General features: G+C 37.8%; 1 protein-coding gene across 2 annotated transcripts; it reads left to right on the forward strand.

Annotated features, from left to right (window-relative positions):
- Positions 1 to 287: 287 nt before the first annotated feature.
- Positions 288 to 27,024, forward strand: SDCBP (syndecan binding protein). 2 transcript variants are annotated; one of them, XM_080646331.1, is made up of 9 exons: positions 288 to 430; positions 13,026 to 13,091; positions 16,811 to 16,889; positions 17,915 to 18,024; positions 20,125 to 20,286; positions 22,524 to 22,699; positions 24,100 to 24,271; positions 24,895 to 24,986; positions 25,886 to 27,024. In XM_080646331.1, exons 2-9 carry the CDS (start codon positions 13,041 to 13,043, stop codon positions 25,938 to 25,940), a joined length of 897 nt encoding a protein of 298 aa, XP_080502457.1. In that variant the 5' UTR covers positions 288 to 430; positions 13,026 to 13,040; the 3' UTR covers positions 25,941 to 27,024. The 2 variants fall into 2 exon arrangements, with proteins under 2 accessions (XP_080502457.1, XP_080502458.1); XM_080646332.1 differs by having other exon boundaries at positions 297 to 430; positions 20,128 to 20,286.
- Positions 27,025 to 27,034: the final 10 nt, after the last annotated feature.

Below are 27,034 nucleotides of genomic sequence, written 5' to 3' on the forward strand. Positions count from 1 at the left end.
AGAAAATCGCCAAAAGATAGGTTCTCAGGACTCTGTATTGAATGTGATGGGATCACGTGACCCTGAGCTAGCCCAACATCAGTGAACCAGTGGCACCTGGCCCTTGAGCACAAACTATAAGATGGTCAGGGTGGAGACGGTGATGAGCTTAACCGGTGGCAGCGGGGAGGCTCTACATTCCCCAACCCCCGGACAGCAGAGGAGCCCGGCACCGGGCTCTACTCACCCCTACGCCCAGCTGCCCCGTTACCAAGGGGACGAATCACATGACCCGGCGCCGCGCGCTTGCGCTGGCGGAAGGCGGGGGCGGCGCCGTGACGTGCCTTGAGGGCTGTTCTTCGGCGCGCGCGGCTTTTCTCCCCTCGGGTTTGGGAAGTGGGTGCTAGTGACCGGAGGCAGCGGCGGCGGCGAGTGGTTTCCTGCGGCCTCGGTAAGCAGCCCTGGCGGGGAAGAAGGGACGCTCACGCCGCGTCCCGGGCGCGGGGACGTGAGCAGAGGCGTGGGGACCCCGGGTCACTTAGCGGAGACCGTCCAAGTCGCAACGGTTTTCGGAAGGTGGCGGCGGCGACGCCCTCGCCGCGCTGGGCTCCGCGCCCCTCTGTGCGCTCAGCCGGCCCGGGGGGAAAGTTTGCGCGCTCCGCCTGCCCGCGTCCCTGCTGGTTTCGGGGTCCTGACCCGGCCGGGCGGGGGGCCGGGGTTGGGGTCCGAGCGCAGCTCGGGGACTGTCTCATTCCGGTTCCTTTCGACCCTTTTTGTTCCTCTAAGGATGAGAACGAGGCGCGGGCCCTGCTTCCTCGGGAGTCCGCGGTCCCTGGGGCTGTGCTTAATCGCCCTCCGTGGGGCTGATCCGGGCGGCCCGGACGTGGGAGGAGGGGTGTTTGCTGAGTGGGCGCAGCCTTGATGGGAAGGGCGGGAGAGGGTGCTCCGGCGCTGGTTTCAGAAGTTGGAAGAAAGGGAGCAAGGTTTCCAGCAGGGTGTGTTCCGGGGGCAGTATCCCTGGAGATCTGACTCAGAGCTTTCCTTTCAGGATTTCCTGGTAATAAGGGGACGTTTTTCCTTTCTCCGAGTGGGGTTATTTAATCAGAGTCCGTTAATGTGTGCCAGTTTTATTGAAAGGGGTTTATAGGTTTTTCTCGTCTGTATGTATTATCTGCATACACATTTACTGTTATTTTTCCATTATGTAAGTCCATTACTTAGAAAGTCCATTTGGTTTACCACACTCTTAACATTCACTTGCTTCAAAGAAAAAACACACAATTGATTAACAAGGAAAATGACATTGAGAAACAGCTGCAGACTGTTCGCTTTATCTTAAATATGTAAACGTGATAGATTTAAACTCAAATTTGTCGTCTTTAGTTTTTCTATTTGCGGTTGTGGGTAGACAGTGAAAAACATGTTTTGTTTTTTAATGTTATTGTCTGTTTCCAGCTTAGTTCTGTAAATCACTTTCCTCGTGGTGAATAGGATACATCAAATGACTTGTGCCACAAAATAAAAATACGGAAGTGGAATGTCTTTTAAAAGGTTCAGGAAATAGTCACTGCATTAATCTAAATATAACTTGGGCAACATTAATTTTTAGTTATGTTTGTGCATTATAAGAAAGGATGTAAAAAAATCATGACCAAAAGAGGGAGAATGAACTTAATAGTTGACCAAGTACACTCAAATGTGCACTGTTTAATTAAAAAAACAAAAACAACCACTTCCTTAAACTGAACATGACTCAACTATTTTTTTTTCCTGTTTTCGCCAGATTTAGGTACCTTTTTAAAGTAGTATATGCCAAGAGTTTTTAAAAAAGAAAGATTCCCCTAAAGTAAGCAACTTTTAAAAATACTTCCTACATCTGGTCATAGTTATATTAGTACTTTTTCATTTCTTTCTAATTGCTGCTGCAAATTTTTTTGTACATTTATTTCGTTTTTGAGGAGGTAAGCAATAACGTGACTGAAAAGTTAAGCAATAAAAAAGGTATATTGTCCAACAGTACAGTCTCCCATCTAGGTTCTCCAGCCAACCATAATCCCTTTCTTTGGGAGCCAACCGTTTTGCATCTCTTAGGGTATCTATTCGGGGATATTTTGTACCTGTATAAGCAAACATCAATATATTTCCACCCCTTCCATTTCTTTCCATTTTTTGTTATTGTGGTAAAATACATTGTAACATAAAGATAACCATTTGTAAGTGTACATACAGTTCGGTGGTATTAAATACATTGATACTGGGCAACTATCACCACTACCATCCATCCGCAGAACTTTTTTCACCTTGTAAAACTGAAGCTCTATACCCACGAAACAGTAATTTCCCATCCCCCCAGGCCCTGACATCAGCCATTCTACTTCGTGTCGTTATGATTTGACTAAGTACCTCATATAAGTGGAGTCATAGAGTATTTGTCTTTTTGTGATTGGCTTCTTTCACATAGATGTCCTCAAGGTTCATCCATGTTGTAGCATATTGCAGAATTTCCTTCCATTTTAAGGTTGACTAATATTTTATTGTTTATATATGCCATGTTTTGCTTACCGTCCATCCTTCCTTGGACCCTTGGGTTGCTTATATGTGTGAGCAATTGTGAATAATGCTACTATGAACATAGGTGTACAAGTAATCCCTTCAGACCCAGATTTCAATTCTTTCAGGTATATACCCAAAAGTGGAATTGCTGGGTTACATGATAATTCTATTTTTAATTGTTTGAGCAACTGTCATATCGTTTTCTATAGCAGCTATAGCAATTTATAGTCCCACCAACATTGCATTTCCGTAGTGATTGGTGATATTGAGTATCTTCAGGTGCTTATTCGTCATTTCTGTATTTTGGGAGAAATGTGTATTCAACTTTTTTGCCAATTTTTTTTTTTTTTTTTGTTGAGTTTTAGGAGTTCTTATAATGTTCCTGGATATTAACCCCTTATCATATATATGATTTGCAAATATTTTCTCCCATTCTGTGGATTGCCATTTTACTCTGTTGATAGTGCCTTCTGCTGCACAAAATTGAAAAATTTTCATGAAGCCCAATATGTCTTTTTCTTTTATTACCTATGCTTTTGGTTTCATATCCAATAAATCATTGTGAATCTTTTGACCTATGGTATCTTCTAAGAGTTTTATGTCTTATATTTAGGTTCTTGATGCATTTTCAGTTAGTTTTTTTATGTGGTGTTAGGTAAGGGTCACCTTCATTGTTTTGAAAGAATACTAGGTGTACCAGTTAATAATGGCGGATTTGTAATCAAAGAAAACACGATAATTTCAAGAGAAGCATCAAAAGTGCTTTATTCAAAGTAATGTCCATCGCTAGCTACAAATTTCCCCATCTTTCAGGTAATTTGTGGATACCGTCCCAATAGAACTTTTCTTGTTTTGAGGCAAACCATTCAGAGACCCAATTTTCCACTTCGTACTTTTTGAAGTGCTGCTCAGAAAAAGCATGTGCCATCGATCGGAACAAGTGGTAATCTGAAGGAGCAAGGTCTGGTGAATATAGCTGGTGGGTTAATACTTCCCAGGCAACATCTTTTAACATGTCTTTAACTGGTTTTGAAGTGTGTGATGGTGCGTTGTCATGAAGCAAAGTTACTTTGCCTTGTCTTCTGGCATATTCTGGTCGTTTCACAATCAAAGCGTGGTTTAAATTGATTATTTGTTGTCAATATTAATGGTTTCACCTGGTTTTAGAAGCTCATAATACACCACACCTTCCTGATCCCACCAAACGCAGAGCATTGTCTTCTTTCCTAAGCTATTTGGCCTTGCAGTTGATGTTGATGGTTGACCCATGATTTTGTGCATTTGTTTGGGATTCTCAAATCCACTTTTCATCGCCAGTCACAATTTGATGCAAAAAAGACTTTCTTTCATGCCGTTGAAGCAACATTTTACTGAGGACTATTTGGTTTTCCATTTGTCTTTCATTCAGTTGATGTGACAACCATTTTCCTTCCTTAAAATCTTTCCCATTGCTTGTGAACAATTGGAAATTATTTGCTGAGCAACGTTTAATCTTTCTGCAAGTTGTTTTTGAGTTTGACATGCATCTTCATCCAGTAATGTTTGTAATTGTTGGTCTTCAAACTTTTTCGGTTGACCTGGATGTTCTTTGTCTTTCACATCGAAATCATCACTTTTAAAGCGTTTAAACCAGCATTCACAAGTATGTTGAGATGGAGCATGTTCACCATAAGCTTCCCGAAGTATATGATTACTTTCAGCAGCACTTTTCTTAAAATAATGAATTAAAACTTCATACAAATGCTCTTTTTTTTTTTTGGCATGAAATTCAACATTTTGAAGCGTAAAAATACCTATGATGTTAACACGTTCAGCAAATTTGACATATGAAGTTTTGAAGCTTGCTGTCAATACAACAAAATAGCGTACATATCAAATCGCGTATATATCAACATATGTGTAACTCCATCTATTGAAAAAAATCCACATTATTAACCGGTACACCTAGTATATCCAGTTTTTTCCAGCATCATTTGTTGTAAAGACTTGTCTTTTTCTCATTGAATGGTCTTGACACCTTTGTCTAAAATCGATTTACCAAATATCTGAGGGCTTATCTCTAGGTTCCCTAGTGTTTTCCATTGGTGTATTTGTCTTTATGCCAATATCATACTGTTTTTATTACTGTAGTTTTATTAGTACTTTTACATTTCTATTATGAAATCAGGAAGTGTGAGTCCTCCAGTGTTGTTCTTTTTCAACATTGTTTTGGGTATTTGGGGTACCCTGAAATTTCATAAGAATTTTGGCTTTTTCTATTTCTGAAAAAAAAGTCATGGAGATTTTTATAAGGATTGCATTGAATCTGTAGATCATTTAGGCTAGTGTTGATATTTTAACAATACCAAGCCTTAATCGATGAACATGGGATGTGCTTTCATTTATTTCTATCTTCTTTAATTTTTTTCAGCATTGCTTTGTAGATTTCATTGTATAGTTCTTTCACCTCTTTGATTAAATTAATTCTTAAGTATTTTATTTTTTGATGCTATTGTAAATGGAATTGTTTTTTGTAATTTCCTTTTTAGATTGCTCATTGTTTATGTATAGAAATGCAAGTGATTTGTGTGTGTGTGTGTGTGTGTGTGTGTGTAGTCCAGGGTTTTCTATACCTTAAATATAGTTCATATCATCTGTAAAAAGATAATTTTACTTCTTTTCCAATGTGGATGCCTTTATTTCTTTTTCCTTTTTCTTTCTTTTCTTGCCTAATTGCTGTGGCTAGAACTCTGTTGAATCTAAGTATTTTATATTTTGATGCTATTGTAAATGGAATTATTTTTGTAATTTTTTTTAGATTATTGTTTATGTATAGAAATGCAACTGATTTTTGTGCATTGACTGTATCCAGCTGAGTTTGTTTATTCTAACAGCTGTGTGTGTGTGTGTGTGTGTGTGTGTGTGTGTGTGTGTGTGTGGTCCGGGGTTTTCCATACCCTAACATAGAAGATCATATCATCTGTAAACAGATAATTTTCTTCTTTTCAAATGTGGATGCCTTTATTTCTTTTTTCCTTTTCTTGTCTGATTGCTGTGGCTAGAACGCTGTTGAGTAGAAGTCGTGAAAGTGTGCCTCCTTGCCTTGTTCCTGATCTTAAAAGTATTCAGCCTTTCACCATTGAGTGTGGTTTGCTTTGGATTTTTCATATATGGCTTTTATTATGTGGAAGTAATTTCCCTCTATTTCTATTTTGTTGATTGTTTTTATTATAAAAGGTGGTTGAGTTTTATCAAATGCTGTTTCTGCACCAAGTAAAATGATCATGTGGTTTTTCCCTCCATCCTTTTGTTGATGTGACATACTATTTTGATTATTTCACATGTTGAAAGATCCTGCTCTTACAGGAATAAATCCTGCTTGCTAAAGGCATATAGCTGTATAATTCTTTTAACATGCTGTTGAATTCTGTTTGCTAATATTTTGTTACGGGTTTTTGCATCAATGTTCACAAGGGATTTTGTAGTTTTACAATACCTTTGTTCTAGCCTTGATATCAGGGTAATGCTATCCTCATAGAGTGAGTTAGGACATGTTCCATCCTCTTCATTTTTTTAGCAAAATTTTCAGAAGGATTGATATTCTTTTAAAATGTTTAGTAGAATTCATCAGTGAAGCCATCAGGTCCAGGGCTTTTCTTTGTTGGGAGATTGTGATACTGACTACATCTGTTCACTAGTTATAGGTCTATTCAGATTTTATGTTTATTTGTGACTTAGTCTTGGTAGGTTTTGGGTTTCTAGGAATTTGTCCATTTTATTTAGGTTATGCAGTTATTGGGTGGGGGGGGGTGGGCGGGGAGCATATAGTTGTTCATAGTACTCTCTAGTAATCCTTTTGATTTCTGTAGGGTCCATGTAAATTTACCACTTTCATTTCCGGTTTTAGTATTTTGAGTTTTCTCTTTTTATTTCTTAGTCCATCTAGCTAAAGGTTTGTCAATTTTGTTAATTTTTTTAAAGAACCAACTTTGGTTTCATCAATTTTCTCTATTTTTTCAATTCTCTATTTCATTTATCTTTGTTCTAATCTTATTTCTGCTAGCTTTGGGTTTAGTTGGTACTCTTTTTCTAGTTTCTTAAGTCCCCCCCCCCTTCCTTTTAACACAATTGTTAGCATATTTATAGTACAGTGCTGTAAATCATGCTTTTCTCTCCAGTTAATGATAATATATTGAACCTCTTTCAATATAGTGTATATAGAACGTCCTCCTCTACTTGTGTTCTGCTATTACAGTCGGTGCTTTAGTGAATAAAGTTCAACATATGTCACTTTTTATGTGCATTAAAGACCTGAAGTGATATTGCTGGATTGGAGGGTATTTGCATTTATAATTTTGGTAGATGTTGCAATGTCACTTTCTATGGAAATTATATTAGTTTGCACTTCCATGAGTAATGTGTGTTTCTTAAAAAGCCTTATTATCAGAGAGTGTTGGATTTTTACCAGTCCAGTAGGTGTGAAATAGAATCTTTTAGATAAAAATGAACTTCTTCTTAGACTTTATATGACCTTATTTATCAGTGGCTTATCAGAATCTTGGTGGAGATTTATTAAAAGGAAGAGTTCCACTGTTCTTCCATGAAATATGTGTCAGCCTGACAAGTATTTTAACTAGTGCCCAGGTAATTCTGATCTGATGCTTAGACACATTTGAGAAACATTGCTCTAGATCAGTGGTTGGCAAACTCATTAGTCAACAGAGCCAAATATCAACAGTACAACAATTGAAATTTCTTTTGAGAGCCAAATTTTTTAAACTTAAAACTTCTTCTAATGCCACTTCAAAATAGACTTGCCCAGGCCGTGGTATTTTGTGGAAGAGCCACACTCAAGGGGCCAAAGAGCCGCATGTGGCTCGTGAGCCACGGTTTGCCGACCACTGCTCTAGGTGAAAGTGAGAGTAAGTTTATTAAGACCTAGCTCAGTGAAGTAAAGGAATGGTCCCCAGAGACAGGATTAGGGGGTAACTCCGGGACAAGCTGCCACTGTCCAGTTCTTCCCTGGGTGCAAGCCTATCATGGGGACCCTTAGAGCTTAGCTTAGCATAGAAGCAGCAGAGGCGGTGAGGCTGTGCTCAGAGAAGATAGTGCACTGTCGTCCTTAGACCTGAGGGTTTCTATAGGCAGGAATATTATGGGAGGTCTCAACAGAATGTTCATTAGATTTCCTGATGGGTAGGTTAGTCTGCTGATGTATAAAAATGAGCATATAGTGGGATCAGGGGTCATTCTCTGGTTAGTTTTACCTCTTTCTTGGATTAGACTGGCTCTAATTAGTGTGTTTTTGTTATTGTTATTGTTATCTTTCTGACTAACGTTATTTAAATCATTGGTGCGTAGATACCTTTGGTTTGGGAGAATAGATTTAGACCACCTGCTCTTAGATATCTTTGGTTGGGGGGGATGTAGTTTTGTGATTACCAGCCAACTGTTAAGTGCTCAGCCTCAGTTTTCTCATTCCACTTGCCTGGGAACATTCCTAGTTTCTTACTAACCTGTCTCATTTGTAGTAAAACAGATCCCAGGGACTGGTTTCAAAATATTGCATGATAAAGTCCTTCCTTCTGAATGACTGAATGAAAAATATTTTTTTATTAATTAAAGCTATATTGTTTATGCAATGATTCTTAAGTTTGAGGAATTTCAATTTTAGTCTTTCACCACATGAAAACTCATATTTTTATATTTATATGATTATTTTTCTCATCGTAAGAGTCTAGAATACAGCTACTTGTCTCTTTGTGTTCATCTTCTGACTTGCCTAATAAATGTCCCCCTCTCTGTTTTCTCACTGCCATCCTGGGTGAAAAATTCCAAATTTTCTACTGTGTTCAATAAATACTTTTTAGAAAAAAAAAAAAACAGCTACAAAGATGGTATCTCTAGACTTTACCTTCTTGGAAGAGGATGCAGTACTTTGGGCAATACAAACTGAAGGGTGACTGTTTTAGGACCTTAAGATGGTTTTATGGTTGTACTTTAGGTTACTACCCTGGTATGCATTTCCATTATTTCCTATGCAAATTAAAAAGATTTTGTATCATTTTACTTTTGCACTAATTGAAGCTAATTAGGTTACTCCTATATTTAAATAGGGAATAATTTGATACCCTGGATTCCTGTGAAAATGATTTATGGGAATAGAATGTTCAAGCACTTTGCTGTTGAGGGATTAAAGCAATTAGCTTATAGAAGATTTTTTTAAACAAGCAAGTGTGTCCTAACTCTTCTACCTTACAGAAAAGATTTGTTGATTTACTAGATCAAACTTTAAGCTGAGACACTGGAAAGCAAATTAAGTTGGTGGCAGAGCTGGGGCTAGGACTTGGGCTGTTAAAAACTTTCCTTTATTTTTAAAATTCAGGTATAATTGACTTATATTAGTTTCAGGTATAAACATAGTGGTTCGATGTTTGTATTACAGTAGGTCTTGATAACATCTATCACTGCACATAATTACAATTTTTTTCTTGTGTTGAGAACTTTTAAGATGCACTCTTTTAGCAACTTTAGATATACAGTACAGTATTAACTATAGTCATCATGCCATATATTACATCCCTAGTATTTATTTATCTTATAACTGGAATTTTATACCTTTTGACCCCCTTCACCCATTTTGGCCATTCCTTACCCCTGTCTCTGGCAACCACCAATGTATTTATAAGTGTGGTTTTGTTGTTTATTTTTCACATATAAGTTAGATTATATGGTATTTGTCTTCATGTGACTTATTTCACTTAACATAATGCCTTTGGGACCACATGAAGCATAACATCAGCATCGTCAGGGTATGAGAAGGAGAAGAGAGAATGTAAGGGATCATGAACCTATTTGAAGAAATAATGTCTGGAAACTTCCCTAACCAGGTGAAGGAAAAATTCACACAAGTCCAGGAATCACAGGGTCCCAAATAAAGTGAACTCAAAAAGGGCCACACCAAGGTATACCATAATTAAAATGGCAAAGGTTAAAGTCAAAGAGAGAATCTTAAAAGCAGCAAGATAAAGACAGGAAGATAAATTACCTTCAAGGGAGCTCCCATTACTGTCAGCTGATTTCTCAACAGAAACATGTCAGGCCAGAAGGAATTGGAATGAAATATTTAAAGTGATGAAAAGCAAGTACCTACAACCAAGACTACTTAGTCAGCAAGGCTATCGTTTAAAATTGATGGAGAAATTAAGAGCTTCCCAGACAAGAAAAGGCTAAAGTAGTTTGTTACTACCAAACTAGTATTGCAGGAAATGTTAAAAGGTCTTCAAGAAGAAGAAGAGGAGGAACATAGTTAAAGGAATAAAATGGCTATAAATACATACCTATCAGTAATGTCTTTAAAGGTAAATGGCTTAAATGCTCCAATCAAAAGACTTGGATGGTTAAGAAGACAAGAGATATATATGCTCTCAACAAGAGACATACCTCAGAATGAAAGATATAATCAGACTTAAAAGTGAAAGTTATTTTATGCTAATGGAATGGGGGGAAAAAAGCTGGGGAAGCAGTTCTTATATCAGACAAAATAGACTTTAAAACAAAGGTTATGCTAAGAGACAAAGAATGACAGTACCTAATGATAGATATAACCCCTGTAAACATTTATTTACCCAACATAGAAGCACCTAAATATGTAAATATCAATGGATATATCTTCCAGACAGAATATCAAGGACAAGGAAATGGTGGCCTTAAACGATACACTAGATCAGATTGACTTGATTGATATTTTTAGAGCATTTCATTCCAAAGCAGCAAAATATACATTCTTTTCAAGGGCACATGGAACATTTTCTAAGACAGATCATATGATAGGACACAAATTTGAATAAATTTAAGAAGATTGAAATTCCATCAAGCATCTTCTCTGACCATAATGGTATGAAATTAGAAATTGATCACAGGAGGAATACTGAAAAAGGCATGGAGGCTAAATAATATGTTACTAAATAATGAATGGGTTAACAGTGAGATCAAGGAAGAAGTCAAATGATACCACTGAGCCACGGCAGCACCGGGCTACTCATTGAGTTTTGAAATGAACCACTCATACAGTTCATTTCTTACAAGTAAAATGTAATCTTTTAGGTAGCCACTGGCAGAACTAAAAATAGAAATAGTATTAGATTACCAGCAGGTACTGAAGGAGCCTGGCTGGAAAAAAATCTTTCTCCAGTGTACCTTCAGTTCTCTGTACTGACAATGCTGCCAGCTGGCAAAAGAGCAATATGTAAAGGGCCCATCTCCATTTCCAGAGCAGCCAGTAATGGGTGGATGTGGATATGAGAGGTAATAAACTGGTAACCGGATCAAGAACCTATGTTAAACCCTATACAGTTTAGGATGCATTGTTATATTGGGTTTAAAGAAAGTACCAGGCATTCATCTCAAAATAGCTAAACAGAATTTTAAAGTATATATCCTTGTAATACTTTTAAAAATAATTTATACTACTACAAAAAACAATTGATGGTGACTGAAAAAAAATTGAATGATATAGAAATGTTTAAAATGTAAAAATTTACCTCTTATTCTGCAGGTCCTTACTCTATTTTGTTCATGTCTTCTGAAGATAAAACTATTAATAGTTGGTGTACAGTGTATTTTCTATATGCAGTTAGTTGACCGTTGATCAATAATGGTGTTAGGCTCACGGACCACTCTTGCAGAAGAAATCTGAATATAACTTAAGTCGGCCCTCCCCATATTCAGTTTCCAAACTGCAAGTAGAGATACAAGTTGACCTTCAAAGGTCAACTGTACATATCCTATCTAATAAAAGAGTAATATGCAAATTAACCATCACTGCTACACCCACAAGCCACGCCCACCAGCCAATCAGTGAATATGCAAATCCAACCAAGATGGCTACAGCCACAGAGAGCAGGAGGGAGGCTTGGGTTTCCCCGGCAATGGAGGAAGCCAAGCTTTCCGCCTGCCCTTGCCGGCCTAGGCCTCCACTCAAGGCTACAAAGTTTCAATGATAGAAGATACATAAACCCAAACAGAAATGGCGGCAGCCACGGAGCTGGAAAGAGCAGGAGTCTAGGGTTGCCCCGGGCGATGGAGGAAGCCAAGCTTCTGCAGCCCTGGCCGGCCCAGGCCTCGCTTAAGGCTACAAAGTTTCAATTATAGAAGATACATAAATCCCAATAGAAATGGCTGCCGCCATGGAGCAAGCAGAAGGCTTGGCTCCTCTCCAGGCTACAAAGTTTCAATTGTAGAAGATAAATAAATCCCAGATACCAGGGCCTTCACTTGGGTCGCCAGGGGGAGTGGCTGGCCTGCAAACCACCACAGGCCCCTCGCCCGGGCCGCCCCACCCTGATCCGGGACACGCTTCAGGGCAAACCAGCTGGCCCCCACCCGTGCACCAGGCCTCTGTCCTATCTAATAAAAGAGTAATATGCAGATTGACCATCACTCCAACACACAAGATGGCTGCCCCCATGTGGTCAAAGATCGTGCCCCCATGTGGACACAAGATGGCCACCACAAGATGGCCAGCAAGGGAGGGCAGTTGGGCGGGACCAGGCCTGCAAGGGAGGGCAGTTGTGGGAGATCAGGCCAGCAGGGGAGGGCAGTTGGGAGGAACCTGGCCTGCAGGGGAGGGCAGTTAGGGGTGACCAAGCCGGCAGAGGAGGGAAGTTGGGGGAGACCAGGCCTGCAGGGAAAGGCAGTTGGGAGGGACCAGGCCTGCAGCGGGGAGCAGTTGGGTGGGACCAGGCCTGCAGTGGAGGGCAGTTGGGGGGGACCCAGGCCTGCAGGGGAGGGCAGTTGGGGGGGACTCTGGCCTGCAGGGAAGGGCAGTTGGGGGGGACCTTGGCCTGCAGGGGAGGGAAGTTGGGGGCAATCAGGTTGGCAGGGGAGCAGTTAGGCATCAATCAGGCTGGCAGGGGAGTGGTTAGGGGCAATCAGGAAGGCAGGCAGGTGAGTAGTTGGGAGCCAGCAGTCCTGGATTGTGAGAGGGATGTCTGACTGCCCGTTTAAGCCCGATCCCACTGGGATCGGGCTTAAATGGGCAGTCGGACATCCCCTCAAGGGGATGGAGAGGGTGCAGACTGGGCTGAGGGACACCCCTCCCCCATGCACAAATTTCATGCACCAGGCCTCTAGTATATGTATATTGGGGTGGGCAAAAGTAGGTTTACGGTTGTAAATTAATACAATAATAAATAATACAAAATAAACTGTTTTGTGTATTCACAGCTGTAAGCCTTTTGCCCACCCCTGTATATATATGTATTTTCCCCTAGTGATAGAGGCTTTAAATGAAGGACTTTTATTTGAAGGGAAGTTTAACGTCTCTAATGGAAATAGTTTGATAGTAGTGGTAAGGGAGGGAGAGGTCACTTGGTAGCCATTAATCAGTAAGCAGTTTTTATATAGCCTAGATGTTCATATTTTCCCATATTTTATGTGTATTTTGCTAGTTATGGATACTATTTAAATTTTAGTGAAAATTGAATTATATAAATTTTTGTTTTTTTCCTTAGAAAAATCCTGCAAAAATGTCTCTGTACCCATCTCTTGAGGATCTGAAGGTAGACAAAGTAATTCAGGTATGTTTAAGTTGTTTCAGTGTTTTTCCCCCATATACTACATCATACATTTTAGTTACAGGTAAAGCAAAGCAAGAAATTTGAATAGATATATTTGTTCATGTTCATGCATCATCTACTTTTTTCAGTTTATTGCAGACTACAAAGTTATAGAAATGCTAGCTATTCCTTTTCATTTTGTGAATTAATGGGCATGGGATATTATTTATTTAAAGCTGGACTTAAACTACTCACTGATAGGTAGATTTTATGACTAAAATTTAAATACAGCATACATAAGTTGGTAAAATACAATCCAATTTTTTGATGTTCTGGTTTTGGTTAAAATTAGAACATCGGGATCTTCAGTTTTGATCAATCTTTAAAATGATTCTTTCTCTTCTCTCTGAAGTTAAAAATTACAGAAATAGTCAAGTATACATGCTGCTTATAGAGGAGTAGTGATGTGAAGGCACAAGGAAAGTGTTGTGATCTATAATCCTTTTAGATGTAGGCAGCAGACATTTCACACGTTCGTGCTCTAAATAACTGTTAGAGATTATAGTATTGCTTATCTCATTAAGTTAAAACTTTCTGTGGTCCTTCATGTAAGTATTAGCTCTGGAGGCATGTTTCTGCTTAAGAAAGTTTGGGGTTGGGATCAAGTCTTTCTATTTGTAAATTTTTATTATGCTTTTTAACTGGTGATAACTTAAAGTTTTTAATGAGTCTGTCTTGATTCCTGTTTACTTTCAACTTTATATCTTATAAACTTAAAATTTTTTCAGCTATTGTTTGTTTTAATTTGACAGGATAACTCAAACTCGTGTTGTACTTTATTTCTAAAATCTTTTTAATATGTTCTTTCTGAATTGCTTGATACTTCAAAGCTTATTACTCTAAAGATCATTTTACTTGAGACTGACCTCAGTTTATGTGAAGTGAGATTTACTTAATAATTAGTTAATGAGCATAAAAAGTTTATTTCAAACTTGTGAGAAGTCTTAAGCAACTTGAAGAATACAAGTATTTTTAAACTGTTAGCCTTTGGAGAGTGAAAAACCTTGGCAGTAATAGTAACAAATATGTGGCTGAATTATTAACCTTGTAGTAATGTAATGTAATTAAATGTGGTGAGGGGAGATCAGTGAACACATTTTTCATCATAGATCTACTATGGATATTAAAATATGGTTTGTAAAATCTCTCAAATCCATTGTTCAGCTGCCAAGGCTTTGATGCCTCAGTTTTAAATGACATGTTCAGTCATCTTTAAATGCTCTATCATTTCTTTCTTCATTTTTTGTTGGTGTTTTTCTCATGTGGTTTTTATTTCCATTTGAACACACACATTTTCTTTTTGAAAAGTCCTTATCTGAAATATTTAGCCTTCAAAGAATAACAATGAAGCCAAAATAATAACATTAGCATTAAGTGATAAGGATTTGCGATGGATCAGAAAGAATTTTTCTTCCTTTCTGTTCCATTTTATTGAACTCTAAATTAACCATGTTGACTTTGAGCAGAGGTTTTTAATTTTGAAAAGCAGAAAAAGAAGAGTTCTTATTGGCAAATGTTAGAAGGCTATAGTCTACATTAGGCTGACCTCTTTAAGAAGCAGCAAATTTATGGATATTTCCATTACAAGAAGACCTTTTATGTTTCGAGCAAAAAACTGCTTCGAGATATAATAATGAGTAAAGAGGGGGACATAGAGGTGTGTGTTTGTTTTTAATTCTCACTGGATTTAAAAGTATTCTTAGCATCTTGGGCAGTGTTAGTGTGTGTGTGTGTATAGTTCATTTTACACAGTAATTCATACTTAGGTTTATTTTTGTTCTTGAGATGCCCCTGCAAACGTGGTATTTATTTTATAATCTTCTGGCCTTTTACACCACAGCAAAGCTAAAATGCAGCTGTTAACTGGCATTTCATATATAGTAAATTATTTTTACAATAGCCATTAGTCTGTGACTTTCCACATCATATAATTCCTGAACCTCTCTATCCATTAAAATTCTTAACAGGAGCCTACGGTTGCTGTTCCTATATAAAATAAGCTACTAAGTAACAATGATATAGAGATCTGGTACTTACAGTTTTCTAATGCAGTGAGCAGAGGGGACAATGACAATGGTAGCTCACAAGCGTGGTCTGTCCACATGCTTTCTGTAATGGCAGAAACAACATGCCCCAGCAGAAACTGTGTGCCCCCTTTTAAATAGTTTGAGATTTCAGATGAGTGTAAAACAGTTTGTACATTTAATGACTTCAGTCCTTAAGCTCTTGTACCATCTTTCTTTTATTATACCAGATGACGTAATCATGTATTTGGTTGCAGAAAACTTTCTATATAAGGGATGGGGCAAAAATAGGTTTACAATTGGGAGTACACAAAACAGTTTATTTTTGTATTACTAATTACTGTATTTTACATATGAACAACTGTAAACCTACTTTTGCCACACCCTACATATTCTTACATATTCTTATTTCAGTATTCCTTGGAATAAGAATAGTAGCAATGAATGAAAGAATAGAAAATAATAACCAATCTAAAAAGAAATACTTTTTTAAAAGATATTTTTATTGATTTCAGAGAGGAAGGGAGAGGGAAAGTGGGAGAGAGAGAGAAATATGAATGATGAGAGAGAATCATTGATCAACTGCCTCCTGCACTCCCCATACTGGGGATCAAGGCTGCAACCCGGGCATGTGCCCTGACCGGGAATGGAACCATGACCTCCTGGTTCATAAGTCGACACTCAACCACTGAGCCATGCTGGCTGGGCGATCTTGTCATTTTTTGTGTCAGTGATAAAGTACATGTTTTGCTTACTTTGTAATATTTTTGTATTTAGCGTAGCCACTTGTTATACTTGCTAAAATGAAGATAAAGTTTATTTCAGTAGAAAATGCCATAATAAATATTAGCAACTTAATATTTTAAATATTTAAAATAATATTTAAATGTGTAGGTATTTTTCTGATATGACTTTTATATGATTGAGCTTTTTTCATGCAGGTAAAATATTTTAAAATTCTTAAAAGAAAAATGAAAATTTAAAATGAGTAGTCATGCATTTTGAAAATATTACTATATTAATTTGCTATACCAAATTATATGATATGTGTAAAGATGCTTTGTCAAGTTTTTATGATAGTTATATATTTAGAATATGAAAAATACTTTTTATAGGTTTTCTTTATTTACAGATTTTCTTTGAAAAATAAATTACTGAAATGTTTGAAACTAAACTTTCTTGAGTATGACTTTAGTGTTTTAGTTTCTTTTTGGGAATAATGAATTAAACTTAAAATAAGAACTAGAGGCCCAATGCATGAAATTCGTGCATGGGAGGCAGGTGGGGGGGAGCTCCCTCAGCCTGGCCTGCACCCTCTTGCAATCGGGACCCCTCGCTCCTAACTGCCCACCTGCTCGCTCCTTACTGCTTGGCTTGCTGCTCCTTAGTGCTGCCACGGAGGCGGGAGAGGCTCCTGCCACCGCCGCTGTGCTCACCAGCTGTGAGCCCGGCTTCTGGCTGAGGGGTGCTCCCGCTGTGGGAGTGCATTGACCACCAGGGGGCAGCTCCTGCGTTGAGCATCTGCCCCCTGGTGGTCAGTGCGCGTCATAGCAATCAGTCGTTCTGGTCATTCTGCCGTAAGGGTCGCTGGACTTTTATAGATATAGATTTTAAGTACATATATGACATTATTGTTAGTTTTCTTTTCTTTTTCAGGCTCAAAGTGCCTTTTCTGCAAACCCTGCCAACCCTGCAATTTTGTCTGAAGCATCTGCTCCCATCTCTCAAGATGGAAGTAGGTTTATACTTGGATTCATTCTCCTTAAACAGAAATCTTTAAGCCTTCTTTCTTTGAAATAAGAAATCCAAGATTTAAAAATTTTTATTTAGTGTGCAACTGGTGGTTAAAGCTCTAGTAGTAAGAAGAAAAAAATGTTTATTTCAAAGCCTAAACCTTTAATGAAAAAAATGAGCTGTGAATATGAAGATGTGTTTTATGGCTTAATGAAATTAAGTTAATTAAATTTTAACCCTCTTAAGTTCATAACTTGAGATTGATGGCATTTATGTGAACTGTGCCCATATTGCTGCTCTTAAACTGTCCTCTCTCTTGGGGGTGGAGGGGTTGCTGTGAAATGTCCAACTGCCTTGCCTCCCTTTAGGCGTGGAGGGGCTTTCCCAACTCCTGGAATCTCTACTCAGTCTCCATATCCTTCTCTTTGGCCCCCTTTCCTTTATGGGGACTCAGGAGAGAACCCCTAAATATGACAAGATACAAAAAGTGTTGAGTAGGTATTTGTGGCCTTATAATATTTATAACTTTGTTTCTTTTAGAAAATCCATTTTATTAAGTCACAAATAAATCATGTACAAAGGATCTTTTGGAAATAGTACCTAACTCTACTGCCAAGTTAAATACTGTTAATATTTAAATATACTGTTTCCAAGATTTTATTGGAATGTGGTTAATATTCTTAAAATGCTATGACACTAAGTCAATTTAAAACCTTTGGTTTTATTTTTAATTGAAGAATTATTTCATAGCCATGTTTACTTAAATGAGTTATAAAGTAACTGCCTTGACAAGTAGACATTTTGCTCAGTTATTCTCCACTGGAGAATCAGTGGTTGTTCACAGTATTGCTAATCAAATCAGTTTGAAGAAAAAGGAAAGATAATTTATTTGAAAAAATTATTTCTACTTTTAGGAATTTTTAGAAGCCTAAGATTATTAACCTAAGTAGAAGCTCATTCTAATAATTTTCATTTTGAATATTCTACTAATGTTTTTTTCTTTATTCATTCATTTATTTATATTAGATCTCTATCCTAAATTGTATCCGGAGCTTTCTCACTACATGGGCCTCAGTTTAAATGGAGAAGAAATAGAGGCAAATATGGCCATGATCCCTGGAGCACCAACTCAGGGGGTATGTATAGTGAACTAATTTTTAAAAAAAATATATTTTATTGATTTTTTACAAAGAGGAAGGGAGAGGGATAGAGAGTTAGAAACATCAATGAGAGAAAAACATCGATCAGCTGCCTCCTGCATGCCCCCTAGCTGGGTATGTACCTACAACCAAGGTATATGCCCTTGACCGGAATCGAACCTGGGACCCTTCAGTCCGCAGGCTGACGCTCTATCCACTGAGCCAAACCGGTTAGGGCAGTGAACTAATTGTGAATTGTATAAAATCATAATTTATGCATAAATAAAAGCTCTCATCTTTGTGGTTAACTCACAGATTTATAACTTTTAACATTGATCTCTCTTCTTAGAAATTTTAGACTCCCTTCTGAATATTACTTCTGAGTAGTCCATTTCCTTTGTGCTCTTCCCACTTTTCTAACTTACTAGTAGTTAAATATGCAGGTGCCTTGACTAGTCCATTCTCCTTTGTCTTCTGCATTTAGTCAGTCACTAAGACCTAGTGATTCTGTCTCCACCATGTTTCTTGTGTTAATTTTACCCATTCCAGTCCTACTATAACCCTATTCAGAGCTTCTATACTATACTTCTACCCTAGATTATTACAGTAGACCCTTACATTTTCTCTAGCAACTTCTTATAACAGTACTAAGCTGCTGCTCGAGTTATCATTATGAAGTACAGGTCTATCATATTTGTTTGCTCAGAATTAAATACCTGATATTTATTTATCAAATATTTATTGAAAACTTGCTTATATCAGTTAGGGTGCATTTGTGAAACATCACAGTAGATATTTTAACAGTGATAACTTAAGAAATTAGACAAAGGTTGAAGCATGGAATATCATTGTAATTGCAGAATGTTGCTCCACCTCCTAGGATTTGGGGTAGCGTAGGGAAGAGATTGGAGTTAGCAGAACCTAGAAGCGTGTGGGGAGAAGAGCTCCAGGGAGTTGGGCCTCAGACCTTGGAGGAGAGGCAGTGCTGGTACCTCAGGGGTTGCAGTGAGGCTGGTTCTGAGAGTGTCAGTAAGTTCTGGAAAATGGAATTAACTGCTGCCACCAGGGTTAAGCGCTAGGCCCAGGCAGTGCCAACAGGAACCAGAAGCAAACCAGACGGAGCACTTGTCCCTCCTCCAGCCTTGCAACATTATTTGTACAGTTTAACCCCCAGAAGGGTGGGTTTGGAGCTAACAGACAGTATTTTGTTACCTGGCACTGCCTACACCCTTGACTACTCAGTCGATCCCTACACATCTACAAATATTGTAACTTCACATGTAGCAATAACAACTTTATAGTGTTCACTTAAAAGATGCAGTTCTTCATAAAATTGTGGTTCAGTAGGGGAAGTGCAGGAGACAGCCTATCATGTTTCTCCCTAATCCTTCCTCTCTCTCTAAAAATCAATTTTAAAAAATTAAAAAAAAAATAACATAAGAAACCAGTTTTGGTCAAGAAAACCTGAAAACAATGAGAAACTTGAAATATGGTACCTGGCACAAGTCCCTGCTATTCTAGGGCAGTCTGGTTTGTGCCTACCATTGGCTAATCCACGGGTGTTCATTAAAGGGGGTGAGAAATAATATTTGTGGTATGCAGCACGCAGGTAACATGCACTTTTCTTTTAATCCTCACAATGGCACTGTTGAGGTAAGAATGTTGCCCTTTTATAGAAACTTTAAAAGGGTAAGGAGTTTGCCAAAGATCAGACCATATAAAAGAACCCTCTGGAAAATGTTGCGTAAGTTTCAAAAGTGTGATATGGTCTTTAAGTTTTAGGATCATAAATTTGAGTTGAAGGCAAGCCAAAGTACACATGAAAAATGGCAGTTAATTCAGAAGGTAACAGGCAGAGAGTAGGGCATTGACTCTATTGGAGGTGATAAATGTAGGAATAAGTGACCTGAGGAACTAGTAAATAAAAACCAGGGTCATTTTTGCATGAATCAAACCATCTGAAGGAAATAATTTCCAGATTACTTTTTGGGAAACCACAGCTCATAACTGAGTATATTCAAGTTACTCGTTTTAGTGTTGTTTTTTTTTCAAGGAGAATGTATGTAAATACTCACACATTGTGTATCTTTTTGTCAGCAGTTGGTAGCAAGACCTTCCAGTATGAACTATATGGTGGCTCCTGTAACTGGTAATGATGTTGGCATTCGTAGAGCAGAAATTAAGCAAGGGATTCGTGAAGTCATTTTGTGTAAGGATCAAGACGGAAAAATTGGGCTCAGGCTTAAATCCGTAGATAATGTAAGTATTTTTGATGTCTATTTGAATTTGTCTAAATAGCTTATAGGATATTAAGTGATCTGTGTTGGAATAATTTAAATTGAAATGCTTTAATAAATTATAATGGTGTATTTATAATTGAGAATACTTTAAATCTAAAAAACTTTTTCCACTTGGAGATGCCATATGCTGAAGCAGGGTTGGGACTTCCAACATTACCTTGAAGATTTTTTTCTTTTTTGAGTCCTCTTCTTGGAATAAAGTTCACTAGTCTATATCTATTATAACATGGTTTATACAAATAAAATCTGGCATTGAAATAGTGCAACCGATACAGAAGTTAAGGGAAGACTGACCAGTGAAAATCAGTGGTCTTATGATGAGTATTTTTAAGCCAAAGAATGATTATTTAACTTGCTATGAAATGGTTTTGCAGTTCTGTTATTGCCATCCTTTAATTTGAATTTAATAGGTCATTTTCTGAGCAAAGGTGACTTTCTAATTAGGGAAGCCATTACTTTACCTTTATAATTGCTTCCCATCTCCCCTTGACTGGACTGAAGAAATTAAACAGGGTTACTCTAAGGAAGCACTCAGGATTGCTAAGGACTTGCCCTGATGTATGGTTTCAGGTATTGCCTTACTGGGTTCCTTTTTAATTTTTTTTTTTAAATATATTTTATTGATATTTTACAGAGAGGAAGGGAGATGGATAGAGAGTTAGAAACATCAATGAGAGAGAAACATCGATCAGCTGCCTCCTGCACACCTCCCACTGGGGATGTGCCCGCAACCAAGGTACATGCCCTTGACCGGAATCGAACCTGGGACCCTTCAGTCCGCAGGCTGACGCTCTATCCACTGAGCCAAACCGGTTTCAGCTGGGTTTCTTTTTAGTATTGAGACCTTAGCTCATTGTGTCCAACCTTTTCACATAGAAAATGAGCATGGCACATGTTATTGGCTTATGACCGAGGATGACCTTGGCAGGAGCCCCAACCCTGCCTGCCTACGCAGGGGCCGAGGACATCAATGCCTTTGGACACTCCGAGCTCATTGAAGACACATCAAGGTGCTTCTTTGGGAAGCTCTGACTTCGCTCTCTCCTTTTTCAGTGAATGAAGTATTTGCTGTCCCTTGTGCCAGGGTTTCTTCTCCGCACCTTCCTTTGTTCTAGACCAGTGGTCGGCAAACTCATTAGTCAACAGAGCCAAATATCAACAGTACAACGATTGAAATTTCTTTTGAGAGCCAAACTTTTTAAACTTCTTCTAACGCCACTTCTTCAGAGTAGACTCGCCCAGGCTGTGGTATTTGTGGAAGAGCCACACTCAAAGGGGCCAAAGAGCCGCATGTGGCTCACGAGCCACAGTTTGCCGACCACTGTTCTAGAGAGACAATATATTCATAGGCCTCTGTCCCTCACTGCAGTTATCCTTCCAGTGGATTTGTCCACTTGGCCAAAGCTCAGTGGTCAGACCACTTTACAGATGCTGCCTAAACTGCAGACACATGACAGAAGTCAAGTCTGACCCAGCTTAAGATGGTAGAAAGGGTCTAGTCTTGTAGATGCTTTCATGTTTTGTCAGGTTCATTCTTCTATACTTGTTTATATTTTATTCAACATCTGAATTTGAGTTTATAGAAGTAAAAATATCTTAAACATATATGAGTTTTCTGTATTTCATAGTGGATTCTTTATAAGAACTGGAGTAGTATTGAATGTGCCCACCTTTTTAGGCTGTTAAATAAACTCTACTCTTAATTATGCATAATTTAGCAAGTGAATAAAGGAATCTTTCAGCTCAAAAGGTGAGTTAGGACCTTAAACTATCACTTTTTAAACTGTAAAAGAAATCACAAAACTTTTAACCCTTGACTCGCTTCCCCCCTAAATAATGATCATGTGGCCAATACCTATTCAGTATTGTCAGACTCGGATGTAACATCTATTATAGTAAACCTACTTTGTTTTCGGTAGTCTTTATTCCAAAACGAAAGGAGTAATTGAGGATAGGTAGATGGGTCAGAATTGAGGTATAAATTATTACTGAGATCTGACCTTTTTTGCCTTTCTTGGGATTCTTGCCTGATAAAATTTTCAATTTCTTTTTTTTGGGGGGGTAACGACACATACACTTACGTAATTTTTTTTTTAGGTTAGACTCCTAACCTAAACAGTTGGTCCTAATTTTCCATCATTTTAAAACTATATCATAACAGTGCTAAATGACCAAAGTTATTTTCTTATTCCCTAGGGCATATTTGTTCAGCTTGTCCAGGCAAATTCTCCAGCTTCATTAGTTGGTCTGAGATTCGGGGACCAAGTGCTGCAGATCAATGGGGAAAACTGTGCAGGCTGGAGCTCGGATAAAGCACACAAGGTGCTCAAGCAGGCTTTTGGAGAGAAGATTACTATGACTATTCGTGACAGGCAAGTTGACTGGACAGTTCAAATGGAAATTTAAGACCAGTTTCCTTCCCTTTTTCTTGGGCTTTTTTCTGTGAATATAATATTGTTGCAGAAAATAATCAAATGTTACTGATGAGCTTTAGAATCTTAAAATTTGTGTGGTGCAGATTTTTCTTACATAGTTTGGGTTTTTAAAAATAGTATCCTGGTTTTGCATACACTTTTATTTCAGAACTTACAGAAATTCATCCTCTAAGAAGTCAGTTTTCTATCTTAATCTGTTTCTGTAGAAAATAGAAAATAAACATTGGAAAAGTAAGCAGCATGGCATCCTTGGGCTCACTTTCCATTTCACTACTTAGACACCCTGTCCCTAGGGTGTAAGTGCCAGGGTACCTGCATAACTCCCAAGTATCCACAAGTTCTAAAAACAAATCTGGCTTTTTGGCTGGTTATGAAGCTCCAGTTGTCAGGGTGGGAAAATGGAACATTTTATTTAGCAGTTAGTCCGTTTATAACGGAAACGTTTAGCACATGAAATCTGGGCCTCCATTTATTTTCTTGCCCCAGCCCTCACAAGTGTTAAAGGTGGGCCTCTGTCATATTGTTAGAGTTAGCTTTAGAGTTTTTATTTTATTCTTAAACAACTACTTCTTGTGTTTCTAGTTTCTCACATGTGGAAGGTACTTAGTAAACATTTTGTAGATGAATGCCATTTTTGCTTTATATCTAAGGAAAAGAGTAATAACGTGGACCAACAGGATGATAAGACTGTTCTGAATTTTATGAAAGCACAGGTTTATCAGAAAACCCATGTAATGACATGGCAGCAGCATTATAGAAAGGTGAGCAAGTATAACTGGCATGATAGTTTTTGAGAGCAGACAGCTAGCTGCCTTATATAGCTACATGTCTTCCTTTCTAAAAGGAACTTTCTAGAAGCCAGTTAAGTCTTGGATACTTGAAGGAAATATTAGTAATTTAGGCAAGCCATAATGGATAAATTAAAAGAAAAATACAGTCGACCCTTGAACATGGGTTTGAACTGTGCGGGTCCACTGTGGATTTAAATTAATATGGGGACCCGCGCAGTTCAAACCTGTATTGTACAGGGTCAACTTTTTTGAGCCACTGTTGGGAATCTGCAAATGAGGATGACCGACTATAGTTTGTGCAGAGTCAAAAGTTCTGTGATTTTTGACTGCATGGAGGGTCGGTGCTCCTAACCCCCTGCATTGTTGAAGGATCAACTGTAATCTTTTATGCTAAGATATTCTGTGAATGTACAATATCACAGCCAAACTTAGTTGCTCTTATTAGAAACACTGAGTTTATGATAACAAAACAACTAGTATGGCAGAATAGAAGACCATTAAAATGTTTACTATGCAATTTTCAATTGAATCCATTATGTTTTATAGGCCCTTTGAACGCACAATTACTATGCATAAGGATAGTACCGGGCATGTTGGTTTTATCTTTAAAAATGGAAAAATAACATCCATAGTAAAAGACAGTTCTGCAGCCAGAAACGGTCTTCTTACAGAACATAACATCTGTGAAATTAATGGACAGAATGTCATTGGATTGAAGGTAAAAAACATGTCTTGTTCTGCTGGTTTCATATTTGGCAAATGTAAATGTTTTTTTGTCTATTTAGATGGTGCTGTTTTCATATTGACCTCCAAAATACAGTGGGAGATGTGTGACGTGGGATCTGGGGCTCTGCTGTGCTGGCTATACTCAGGCCACTCAAAGGAATTATCTGGGCTATTACCTGGGATTATTTATTGTCCCTGTAACAAGGGGCTGGAGTCCCTTGAACTGGAATTGTATGGAGACATAGGCATTAAAGTTTTGGTGGCATTTAAAGTTTTGGTGGCATTTTTAATGAATGCTTGTCCAGCTTTTTTCAATTCAGATTATGAGAAACAAGTATTAGTTTCTATTCATATTAGTACTTCATTTTTATAGTTTTTGTCCTTCCACAAATTCCTGAGTTAGGGCTCTTTTAAAATCTAAAGGGTTTCATTATGACCTGCTTATTTCATAAACTTTGGTTAACTGAGGGGATATTATAATCTTAAGATTACTTTTTTTTGGCTAATATATTGTGATTCTACCCTAAACTTTGTAAGGAAAACTAGAAAAAAAAATTGTAAATACCAAGAGTCAGGATTTTAGAATAACAACAATTTTATGTTTGTTTTCAATAGGACTCTCAAGTTGCAGACATATTGTCAACATCTGGGACTGTAGTTACTATTACAATCATGCCTGCTTTTATCTTTGAACATATTATTAAACGGTAAGTAGACACAGTTCTTTAACTTGATACTTATGGTCATGTGACTTAAAGGCAAGCACAGTACTTTACCTAAGGGATGGCATTGGAGTAAATTATTTAAATCAGAAGATTTGGTTAAGGATGACCCCTTACAATTTCCTAAGCGTGGAATAAAATTCATTACACACTTTGGAAATTTTGACATTTCCTACTAGAAAAAGGGTATATGAGCAGATTTGGGCAAACTTTCTCTTCAGCTTCCAATTTTCAGTAAAATGGACTGTGGTTGCACGCTGCCTATAGTTCCTCTGCTCAGTAGAAATTTACTTGTGGTTCATGATGGTAAATTGTTACTGGATGTTAGAGGAGTCACAGTTTTTACTCTCTCGGGAGGCAGGTAGAGGTGTGGGGGGTGCTGAGGACTAGAAAAGGGGCAGCATGGGTTACCTTCCCTGGAGCTTTTAAAATCCTGGCTCAAGCAGAACTGTTTTTGCCAAGCCAACTTAGAATCCTTTTTTTTCCCCAGGATCTATTTTGCATATGGAAATAGGCAGATGATATTTTTGTTAGTTTCAGCTGGTAGGTAGAAAGCAGCTAGCTACTTTTGGGGTATAAAAAAAGAGTTACTATCGAATAAGTGATAGCTGTCCCTCTCCTCCCAGTTCATAACAGCATTTAAAAAAAAATCATCAGCCTTAATATACAAAAATATACGAAGACTTAATTGATTCTTATCTAACTTCTCTAGCCAAGATACAGATAGCCTTTCACAGTGGACATTTGCAAAACAAGTAGATTACGTGAGACCTTAGATCAGAACTCATTATAAAGGACCCCCCCCCTCCCTTTGATGCTTCATGCTAATAGGTGCTAAGCTTGAATTGGAGTTTTCTTGGATCAACATAATGACTCTCTTGTAGGATGGCACCAAGCATTATCAAGAGCCTGATGGACCACACCATTCCTGAGGTTTAAAAGTCACGACACAATGGAAACTTGGCTGAACTTCTCCAGTTTACTTCTTTGGCAACTTCACTCGATATTATGCACAGGAAGCTTCCTAGGAGCCAGAGAGCATATGCTGCATGAGGTCCTTTCTGTCTACAGTATGGCTGGGAATCTAACTGTTTGATCTGATAACTGTTCAGACTTTAAAATAGTTGTAGCCTTATCCTGGTTTGCAGATGTGAAACTCTCAAAATCAAAAGACTTACTTTCATAGATTAGTTTCTCTACTGGAAACCTGATGCTTTTACAAGCCATTATGATTAGAATGACTGATGCAGGCTTAGCTGTGTGTTGGAGCCAGTCACCTTTGTCTTAGAAATCAAGTAGTGCTGTTACTTTAGTTCTGTGGTATATTTGCATTTTTACTGTTACCATAGGACATTTAGAATGATTGCTTTTGATAGTTGTGTTTTGTTTTTTTAGTTACCTTTGTGTGTAGTATGTTTCTGTAAACACCAATTAAATAACACTGGTTTCATTCCATGTAGGAAGCATTAAACAGTGTATGCAAGTTGCATTAATTATCATTAAATTTTAAACTACCTTCACTTATAATATGCTTGAACTGCTGCCTTAACTTAAGCATCTAGAAGAAAAGCCAAAATATAACTATTGCTGCCTTTCTACACCCATAATGCAGTTCTATATTAAACTGAAATGTTAGCCCAGAACAAGAGCTATATATATAGCATAGCTGCTTAGTTGCATTTGAGATTTTCTAGTTATAGTCATTGTGTAATGCAACTACTTCTCTCAGTTCCTGGTATCATTTTCTGATAAATGAATTACTATATATTTAATGTAAAAATCCTTATACTAAGTAGAATAAACTTCTGATTTTTTTTTTTCATTCATATAGTATATAACTTAACTACTTTAGGAGGGTCTTAACAAACCATGTTGTCCTGGTGATTTGTTCTATTTTCTGACTTCTCCCTGCAAACAAAATGGCATTGACACTTTATCCTGATTTTTTTTTTTTTCCTCCTTTTTGGTTTCTGCCTATTCCAACTAAATACGTATGTATAAATAAAGTTAAAATTTAGCCAGACTGTCTATTA

The sequence above is a fragment of the Plecotus auritus genome (assembly GCF_963455305.1).
Source record: "Plecotus auritus genome assembly, chromosome: 11".
Taxonomy (NCBI): Eukaryota; Metazoa; Chordata; class Mammalia; order Chiroptera; family Vespertilionidae; genus Plecotus; species Plecotus auritus.

Bases quoted from the DNA above. Each gene is read 5' to 3' on its own strand.
- SDCBP (XM_080646331.1), top strand. From the start codon at position 13,041: ATGTCTCTGTACCCATCTCTTGAGGATCTGAAGGTAGACAAAGTAATT. The intron at 13,092-16,810 runs GTATGTTTAAGT...TTTCTTTTTCAG, and splicing joins AGGTAGACAAAGTAATTCAG to GCTCAAAGTGCCTTTTCTGC. The intron at 24,272-24,894 runs GTAAAAAACATG...TGTTTTCAATAG, and splicing joins AGAATGTCATTGGATTGAAG to GACTCTCAAGTTGCAGACAT.